The sequence below is a fragment of the Bombus bifarius genome, unplaced genomic scaffold (assembly GCF_011952205.1).
Source record: "Bombus bifarius isolate JDL3187 unplaced genomic scaffold, Bbif_JDL3187 scf7180000008452, whole genome shotgun sequence".
Lineage (NCBI taxonomy): Eukaryota > Metazoa > Arthropoda > Insecta > Hymenoptera > Apidae > Bombus > Bombus bifarius.
In genome coordinates this window covers 1-10,265 of record NW_022884663.1, presented here as the reverse complement: position 1 = coordinate 10,265, position 10,265 = coordinate 1, and the positions used below count along the sequence as shown (strand labels likewise).

Genomic DNA, 10,265 nt, shown 5'->3' with positions numbered 1-10,265 from the left:
TATGAAAGGAAGCTAAACGCTACGATTATATTTTACAGATAACTCACGCTTCATGGACATAATCGGAATAATTTGCGATACGACGTAAGAGATCATATAATTAATCTAATGAGCAGTGCTAGTTAGTTAAACCATCAGCCCTCAACATTTATGCAAATTTCATGTGCCCATCTATGCCATATAATACATTGAATCCATCTTTTTCTTAGATTTCAGTGATATAAAGAGTTCATCACAAAATATACGAGCCCGAACAAAGAATGTTGTATTTTTCATTTTTTCACTGCTACATTTTCTTCATCTCTGCTAAGTGCGCACCTGGTTTTGAAAGATTTTTTTCATTCGGTCTTTTTTCCAGCCTGAGGAATTTCTTGTTCAACCTGGCTTTTACATTGTTCTGAGATGATTGTTACAGTGTTCCCTCTTTTCTTTGTTTTTCTCTTTACTCTTTCCTTTGCTTGGCAGATAGATTTGATTATTTTGGGGGAAAATATAAATGCTGAAGGCTTTGCATCCTTAGACGTCACTGATAGCGTGCCTACGTCCTTAAATGTGAATAGTAGCGTTTCTATGTCTTATGATAATAGGGCTTACTGCACAATGTTGATCGCCTGTTGGTCTGTTGGATCCTCTTGTATTATTCTTTTATTTTATTATTGCTTAGTCCGTGCCTTTCGACTTTGAACGAACTTTCGGTTTTACATCTCTTATGTCTATTTCTTTTCTTATATCTCTACCTCCCCTCTTTTCCACTCTATTCTATTGCACTATCTTGCTTATTCTACCTCTGAAAACTAAAACTAGAAGCTATAAATTAGCAACTAATGCCCAAAAAACTATTGCAACTTTGGTCTTTAGCCTCCTTGCTGTGCATCCTTCCTGTCGTTTGCCCTTCTTTTCTCTATTATTGCCTTCAGTTCTGTTAAACCCTCTCCAGTCTCATTTAGCGTTTGTCCTATGTCCTTTGGTCCTTCCGTTATTTCACATTCTTCTATTACATGTCTCAGGTCTTCTTCTTTCTAACGCGGATACGTGCCTGGTGACCTTACATCGCTGGCACGGAATACATTGCCGCGTCCAGTTCCGACAAGCCTTGTTTATCGACGGCCAGACGAAACGCGTCGTCACCAGCTTCTGCGTGACGCGTATCCCTGGATGAGAAAGCCCGTGTAACGAATTAAATACATTGTATCGCAGAGGTTTCGGAACATACGGTCGCACGGTTTTACTAGATATGTCGCAATATATTTCTACATCTTTGTCGGGAAATCATATCTTTTTTAGCCGTAACGAGCATATGGCGGAGTTGACGATTCTGCGTAACTCGGTATCGTTCTTTTGCGCGGCTACTAAAGTTCGATGGTCGACTGATTTCCCTATCGCTTTGACCCGGGATAAAGTGTCGGCTACATTGTTATCTAGCCCCTTTATATACCGGATATCGGTTGTAAATTGTCCGATATAGTCTAGGTATCGAAATTGTCGCGGCGAGCACTTCTCTAGACTTTGATAAAATGTGTATGTCAAGAGCTTGTGATCGGTGTATATCGTGAAATTTCTGCCTTCTGCGGCGTGCCGAAAACGTTTTACCGCGGTGTACATCGCGAGTAGTTCGCGATCATACGCATTATATTTTCTCTGCACGGACGTCAATGATTTCATAGCGAACCCTAGTGGCTGCCATTCGTCGTTCGCGCGTTGTTGCAATATTGCACCCATTGCGTAGTCGGACGCGCCTACCGCGAGGCTGACGGGCGCGCCTGGTATCGGATGCGCTAGTGTCGTGTAAAATTAAGGTAAAAATAAGGAACTTGTTAATTTCCGACAAGGAGATAAAGTTCTTTTTATTTTTTACTCAATTTATACAATTTTTTCGGTTCGCAATGATACACTTTCGATACTTGGATTAGTTAAGAATTTTTTTTAGACTGACTGGATGATTTTGAAGGGAGCATTTATATTCTTCCATTCGTTGGAGTGGGAGAAGGTTTTGTTTATACTTAGTGTAAAATTCGGAGAACAGCTGGAGTGATCGAATGCCACTCAGGCGGCTGAGAACGGATGCTGACCGGACGGTCACACGCGATAAGGCGTTCAGAATTTCGGTTTGTTATATACAGCTGCTCGAATTTCGTCTGTGACACTGACCTCGTTGGCGCGGCAGCCCCCGGCTTCGGCAACAGCGGCCACCACCTCCTCCAGTCCGATCACTCTTAGCTCGGCCGTCCTTCGCGGCACGGCCACCTTAGTGGGCAAGTCCTTCAGCGTGACCGCCATCCGCTCGGCTAGTCGCGATGCTTTTCTCCCGGCGACCTGGCCTGAGATCTCGAACAGCAACGCCCCCGTGATCGTCTTTCTCGGTCTTAACTCTGCGATGTCGAGTTCGGAGAGCTTGATTTCCCTCTTCACCACCGACAAGGCATCCCTATACGTGAAGCCCGAACCGTCACTCACGGTGAGGGATACCGCAGCAAACCGTGGGGGTCGGGGAAGTCCAGGCGCTTCCTTACCGCACGCGTCCCGCCCACCAGCGTTACGTCCCTTCTCTGTCGCGATAGCTTCCGCTCAGTTGCTGCTGCTCGCTCCCCGCATAAATTCTCTCCCCGTGCGAGGGCGCGCCGGAGGCCGAACGGCCACCTCCGCGAAAGTTCTTACCTTTGATCTGCCACCGCCGGTCGCCGCCCCGGACGCTGGAACCCCTGTTCGCAACGTCGACCACGGCAAAGACGATGATACCCGACCCTCGGTTCTCACGGCCTCGGTCGGTGCATGGGCCGTTGGAAGAGGTTGCGCCGCTGGCTTCTTGTTCTTTCGCCTCGCTCTCCCTCTTTCTCCTCCTATGACGGTGGTGAATCCTACCTCGTCGGCCGACGACTCCACGGTCGACCGCGAGGTGTCTCTCGTCGGCCGCGACCATGCTTGCATGGTTCTTGCTACGGCGGCAGCATCCTTAGCTGTGGGGGTCGTCCCCCCTGGCATTAATTGCCGCCACGATTCCTCCATCCTACGGAAGAACAGGATCTTGAGGTCCTCTAGCAGATCTCGGGGTTCTGGACCATCAAATCTATCCGCTTCAATTCCGTAACTTCAATTTATCAAATGAGTGTCTATTGCTGCATTATAATTATTTTTTTATAACGATCTATCCATTTTTTTATTGTAACGCATAGTACATTTCTAAGAAATGTTGATTCTCATAGGCCGAAATTTTTAAATGTATTTTACAGGCACACTGAAGGATTAATTTTGTCTTTAAGAAATGTCAAACGCTGTTACAGCGTTTAAAATAGCAGTGAAGATACCTTAGCAGTGAAGTTACCTTACCAATCGCGTTCTAAGGCCAAACTTGTCGATTTTAGACTCGTAGTATTCTGGATTGAAATTATCTCACCCACCTGTAACACAAAATAGAACGAAAAGTTATTAACAGTTCTTCCTTCTATAAAATCTTCTTATCGTTTAAAATAAATTATTTTTCAAATCGCAGCAGCCATGAGTCGCAGTATGTAATAACGTACAATATACTGAAAACTGAATATTAGAAATAAATGTTCGAAAAGACGATTATACGTATATAAGAACTAAAAGATTTTACGGATAAGACATCATTATGAGGTGTATACGTGTGTTGTGATTGATAGTGAGTGAACACTCGAATATGTTTAATAAAACTTATTTTTATTAACGTTTAACAAAAAGTGATTAACAAAATAGCGGTTAACAGTTGATGGTTTAGTTTCACACGAGAGACGTTACACATTTCGCACCTCGGAACCGAATGAATCTCTTTCGGGAGAACAAACGGCTTCTTCCCTTAGATGCCCATCGATATCCCCACTAGCACGCATTTATTCGATGTGTCGCGGCGGTTGCCGCATATGTGTTCTTCCGAGGATTCGGCGGAAAGAGCATAGGGATATCGGTTGTACCTTGGGCACGTCAATGTTGCGCTTTGTATCGCGAAGCCGAAGGAAAGTTCCGTGGCGGCTGCCGCCACAATTAAATAAGACGAGTTACTTCGTCATTCGGATTCTCAATAATCTACCACGCAATAATTCTATTATTTGGTTGGAGCTAGTTTCGCTCGGTCCAACGATTGACAATGGAAAGAAGATGACAATAACACCGGTTCCGACCAAGTGCACACGTATGGCCAGCTTATCGATAACGACGTGAACGTTAATCTTGTAGGAAAAGAAGTAGGAGGACAATTTGGACAAGGGTTTGGATCACTGTCCTGACGAGAAAAAACATCACGCAACGAATCCCTTGGTACAATCGTTTCCCATTTTCTGAAAAATCGGCAAACGAAATACGGTTCAATTGGTTCAACCGATTCTATTATTGGTTAATGATTCTGATTGTAAAAAAATAAAGTTTTGAACGTTTAAATGGTGTTGATATGTTCCTATGTTCCGAGGCTTCCGAGTTTCCATTGATCCTGATCTAAGCCGATCCAAGTACTGTCTCTCGCATAATCGTGATAACGAGTATTCCGTTGGTCGTAATACACGTCACGTTGATTGAGGGACAGACGGCAGTCGATTTTGGACAGGTATACAATTGTCGCAACGAACGATTGTTTCCGTTGTCGCGTTGGGCAGATAGATACATGGATCCGATCGTCGGACGGCCGTTTCCGATAGGTTTCCGTTGATACGTGGGTGGACACTCGTTTATTCCGACTATTCATTGCCCACGTTTCCTTGGTCGTCCGTGACGAAGATCGTGTCACGTAATTTTTTAGGGTTGGTTGGTGGAAATAAGATATAGTTGAGTCGTAACACAACAATTAACTTTGTTTTAATCAACCTTTATTGTGAATTCACCAATCACAACGTAACACGCACTGAATTAGCATAAATCACAATTCACTCCAACCACGTTATGTAAAACTTAGTTACAACAATACATTAAGTACGCGACTTATAAGTGTAGAGACCGATATAGATATGTTGACTATTGTAAGGATACAGAATAAGTGAAGTTTTACTGACGATACTGTGTCTGAGGAAAGCTAGGGGTGGGTGTGTCTAAGGACACGGGACTATCGGATTTGCTGATGACAATTTTGGTTAAAGAAGTGAGGGCAGTAGACACCGTCTCCGATTGGATAATAGGACGGTTGGTGGACCAGGAAGGAGTTTAGCCGCCCTCGCGAGAAAGTTGCCAACGGAACATACCAGATGTGGAGAAAACTAACTTTCTAAGCTAACACGTGGTAGACAATAAACGTAAAGGGAAATTTAAGACAGGAAATACTCGCTTGGTCCGACGGACCTTAACTATGAAAATGCCAAGGCCCCTGGTGGGCACTTCAGCCTATTGAGGGTGCGCACCAAGGATATGCAGACATCTGGGTGTCATCATGTCCGTGGTGTGTGGCCTGGTCTCTGATGTGAATTGACGTTACACTTTCTCGAAACATTCACATACCGTTTGCGTGACTTGCGTTTCCCCTTATTCTTCTTTTTCCACTTCTTGCACTTAAAACAAAACGCACAAATTAATGAAATAAACAACACATGATAAAATGAATAAACAATACATACTTGCTCAGTGCACACAACAATACAGGTTGCTCAGGAGCAAGTACCTCCGTCTCCATATAACCTGTATCCAAAAGAAAAACATAAACGAAAATACTGATCGGATTCTAAATATTGTGAACAGATAATAAATAAGCAAAACTCCCAACACTACCATTATTAGTAAAGAAACAAGGACGAGATGACCTTAGAACGTAAACGTTGAAATGAAGCCTCAAGCCACGCATTGCAAATAGAAATCTACTAATAATCAATCTAAACAAATAACAAAATCAAAATTCATAATATGCCGCTACGGAGATAGGACAACCTGCAACTACATATCAAAATATATTCATGTAAATCACCAATAAAAATACCGAAAGTAATTATCAAAATCCAAATAATCTATACAAATAAATAATGAGTAACCAAAACACATAAAACTACACATTGAAGACAACCACTTCACGACGTTTTCCATGAAATAAATAAAAAAAGAAAAAAAAATAAAACAAACAAAACTTACTATACTCTATTGAAAGAAACACGAAACAACACATGCCATGCGTACAACGACTCCATAGAACAATAGAAATCCCATTACCCATGAATTAGTTATAAATAAGAGTAGCAGCATACGAAAAAAGCTTTTTAGTCGGTTAAAAGGTTTCAGTCGGTTCAGAGAGATCATAAAGAGTTCAGTCGAGTTCGAAGAGTGCAAGAAAATTCAGTTTAATCAGTCAGTTCAGTAGAGTCCAATAGAGTTTCATTGTCCACCCTGTTTGTCATCTTCTCAAGAAAAGAGAAATTGTATATTCTAAGTCGTTATTTGAAAGAAATATAAAAGTGTTCACATTGTCACGGCCGGCCCGATCATCGAAACCAATATCAAGTTAGTAAAATTGTGATAAGTATCCATAATTGTTACCATTTGTTAACCGCGGCGTCCATACAACCCTTCGCTCAATTGCGTCTCCAATAAAATTTAATACAACAGAAAAGTATCAGTGTTAGTTACCAATTTGTTAATAAAGGCGTTTATATTGTTATTCTTTAAGTGTCACAGTTCGATTAACCGTTAATTCGATCAAGTAAAATTTGAATAAATTATAATATAACAACACCAACCCAACGCACGAAATAAATCTGTGCGTCCATTCTAATTATTTATTCCGAAGAATTTTAATCCTCTCCCGTACTAGTATTCCTGCCGAAACGTGGAATTTATTTGCCAGTTGCATTAAATGTAAGTAACGCTACCTATTAACATAACAACTATTGAATAGAAAAGAGAGAGAGAGTGAGAGACAACACGACGTTTAGACTAAGACCCCGGCAGACACAAGGTACAACGAATTGAGAATTCTCCAACGGTAGTGCGCTTGAGAGACGCGATACGAGATTGAGAATTCATACGAGTTGTTACCGAGAATACGACAGACGTGACAATACTTACAACACAATAACATTCTTGACGTAAAGACAAAATATAAAATCTACAATAAATACAAAATAGTAAAAGGAAAATTGGAAGTAGAGAAAAATAGTCCATTGTAAAAGAAAAAAAAATTGTTTGAAATAGTCCCTAGACTATTTCTGGTGGCAACATCTACCCTATTAATCGGAAGTTTTAGAATATATATGTCGGGTTTACATTAGAATTAGGGTTAGGGACGTGAAACGAATCTTCGTTTGGATTACACGTCGTCGTTATGCAATAGAGAAGACTTCGACTAATGCAAATACGATTATCATAGAACTAGACAAGTAACCGTGGTAATTAGATACTCGAGAAACTAATGACAATGATCTTAGGTTCAATAACGAATCCGCGGTCGACGGGATAATAGATGAACGTGCTCACAAAATCTAAGTCGGACGCGTAATATTCACTGGTCGTAAAGGGTTACTCTATTAGTCGATGGGACCGCAAGAAAGAATGACTTTCCGTCCCGACGATGCCACAGAAGAAAACTATGGTGGGGTATGTCTAAGGACACGAGATCATCGGATTCGTCGGGGATAGTCTTCGTTCGGAAAGTAAGTGAAATTGACATTGCTGCTAATTGGTCAATCTCCATATCGGTAGTTAGAAAAAGATGCTAGCCGCCCTCGAGGGAAAGTTGCTAGTGGGAGACATCGTTCGTTGAAAAAATAGATCTCCCCTAACTTCCCGTAGTTGGGACAAAGACTGTTTGTCCGTTTGAAGGACTTTAGGTAACTAGATCTTAGTGTTTATAACGGCCCTCGGACTAGCTGATCACGTACTGTGGAGACGCGTCGGCATTTGGTAACCATCATACCCGAAGAATAGGATCTGCGTGTGGCGAGCCACAGGACAGAAACCGTTGAAATGTTTACTGTCGCGTGCCGCTACAAATATTTCTTTTAAAGAGAGCTATAGAATTACTCCATACCTTTGTTAAACAAAGCGTTCATCCCGTGACCGCGGCTACGTTCGGCGACTGGCTGTCGCCTCGAGCCCAAACTCATTATCACAACTCGCGAACAATTACAATCGGATTGAATAACTACAATTGTCTAATTACAGCTATAGTAGACTCTAGATTACAATGTTGCGGGATTATCCAAAATTCCAAAGGCTCCGGTGTTCTTTCATCTCCGACATATAAATACCCATAGACTCATGGCTTCGAAGCTCTGTTGTAATGTAACGCTGCCACAGTGTGGTTCTGGATTAGTATACACTGTACTTATACTTATGCTTATATTTATACTTATACTTACAGTTACACTTATACTTAAATATATTTCTGTTACACATTCATCACGCGTTGCTCGAAGAGATAACTTCAACAAAGGTGGTTGGAAAATTCTTCAGCTTGCTCTTCGGTGCTTCTGGCTCATGTGTTGTCCGTTAATCTGATTGCTGGGATTAGTTTAATTGGCTCCTTTATTTTGTTCGTGGCTTTCCATAGGAAATAGTTGGAATTCTCGTACGCAGAAAGTGAATCTATGAATTTTGAGAATTCGTTATTATTATGATCTTTTATTTTACTTTCTATTTCCTTTGCAAGTTTGTTTAGATGTTTTTTTGCTTTCACGTGCTCTATGTTTTTGTCATTTTGCTTTCGCTTACCTTTTTCCCTCTGATTTTGTCAAGAAAGTCTTGCGGAATTATTTTTGTTTGCCTGTTATTTGGTTCATAAGTAGTAGTTGCCAATGCTACTTCTATAATCTCTGTCAATGTACTGCCTGTTCGCAGTGGTGCATATACTGCTACATCTGGAAGTAATTGCCGTTAGTTAGTATCGTAACGGTGGTTGCTTGAGCGTATTACTGATGGATTTGGCTATGTTGGTGTTAAGGGTGGCGATTGGTTAGTTACTTGTGCATAACTTCGGCTACCAAAGGTGTTGGTGTTTCCATGGTTAGAGTTCTATACATATTGTATTGTTTGCTGTTGGATCTGATTCCGTAATATCTACTCGCTGTATGTTCTGCTTCGAAGCGTGTAGCAGGAGGGTGTGAGGAAAAAGCAACACCATGTTAATGATCATAGAGATCAACTTTTATCTTAGATATATGATTATTATGATTATATTATTCTTATTTTATATCTAACTAATGTCTAATAAATGTTATATAAAATAAATATTTTTTCATTATTAAAATCCTTTGTAAACTCTATAATTTTATTATAATTTAGCTTCCTCAATAAAGAATTTAATAACATTGAAAATTTTTAATCATGGGTAATATTTTAAATATGACACTATTTACGTATGTTATAGGTAATGTTAATAGTTACACAATTTTTTAATAAATTAAGAAAAAACTAAAAACAAACTTACTTTCTAATATATGCGTCAAATATAAAAGCATTAAAGATATGTGTACATATTTAATTTGAAAATTGTGGTCTTGTTAAACTTGTTTGTTGGTAATAACAATGCATGTTTAATAATGGTTCATAATTAATATTCATTTAAACAATGCTTTCTGTAATAAATGGAGTATTGTAGATGTATCTGCTTGAAATAAATGCATAATATAGTATAGTATAAATAAATACATAATATAGTATTAGTTATTGAATAAGTTTACTGCTTTAGTTTATATTCTTTACTTTTAGTGCTTTCACCGAAGAATGGCGCCAAACACAAAATCCTAGCTACTCGATCGCAGTGTTCAATGGTGACCGATTGGTAAAGTACATCTTGCGACATTAAGAACCTTATCTCCTTTACAGCAGTTAACAGACCTGTGTGTACAACTATGGCCTAGGGAAATTAACAGCGTAAAGTCATTAGTGTCTAATTTTATTAATGAAAACTTAAATACATTTTTTATGCTTATTATATATTTTTTTTAAATACTGTATGACTGGAATACTTTGTTAAACATAATATATTAAAAATTGGATTTATATTCAATTACATTCTATTTTCCACCAAGAGTTACGCAATTAATTCGCAATTACTCTCTTCGTTTGGGATCGTTTGGAAGATAATACATTTTCTTACCACTCTTTGACTTGTTTCTGCATCCCTTGGCTGAGTAATCAGGCATTTGAACTAACGTTCCAAACTTAAATGTTAATTCTGTATGTTCTCTATGATGACTGCAAAAATTTGTAATAAACACGAAGTATAAATCACCTTAAAGTAAAAACGGATAACACCATACAGATTTAATTACTAAGATGTGTGTAGCTCAAAATTTGATGTTAATTTAAAATTGTAATATAATTTATTGTTAAACTTTGCAAAA

At 39.6% G+C, this 10,265-nt stretch overlaps 1 protein-coding gene across 2 annotated transcripts; it reads right to left on the bottom strand.

Moving 5' to 3' along the window:
• Positions 1 to 8,140: 8,140 nt before the first annotated feature.
• On the bottom strand, positions 8,141 to 10,248 carry LOC117213009. Of its 2 annotated transcripts, none has more exons than XM_033458219.1 (5): positions 10,019 to 10,248; positions 9,622 to 9,775; positions 8,632 to 8,777; positions 8,280 to 8,505; positions 8,141 to 8,208 (listed from the first exon to the last, which is right to left on the bottom strand). In XM_033458219.1, exons 2-4 carry the CDS (start codon positions 9,719 to 9,721, stop codon positions 8,446 to 8,448), a joined length of 306 nt encoding a protein of 101 aa, XP_033314110.1. In that variant the 5' UTR covers positions 9,722 to 9,775; positions 10,019 to 10,248; the 3' UTR covers positions 8,141 to 8,208; positions 8,280 to 8,445. The 2 variants fall into 2 exon arrangements, with proteins under 2 accessions (XP_033314110.1, XP_033314109.1); XM_033458218.1 differs by lacking the exon at positions 10,019 to 10,248 and adding an exon at positions 9,888 to 10,012.
• Positions 10,249 to 10,265: the final 17 nt, after the last annotated feature.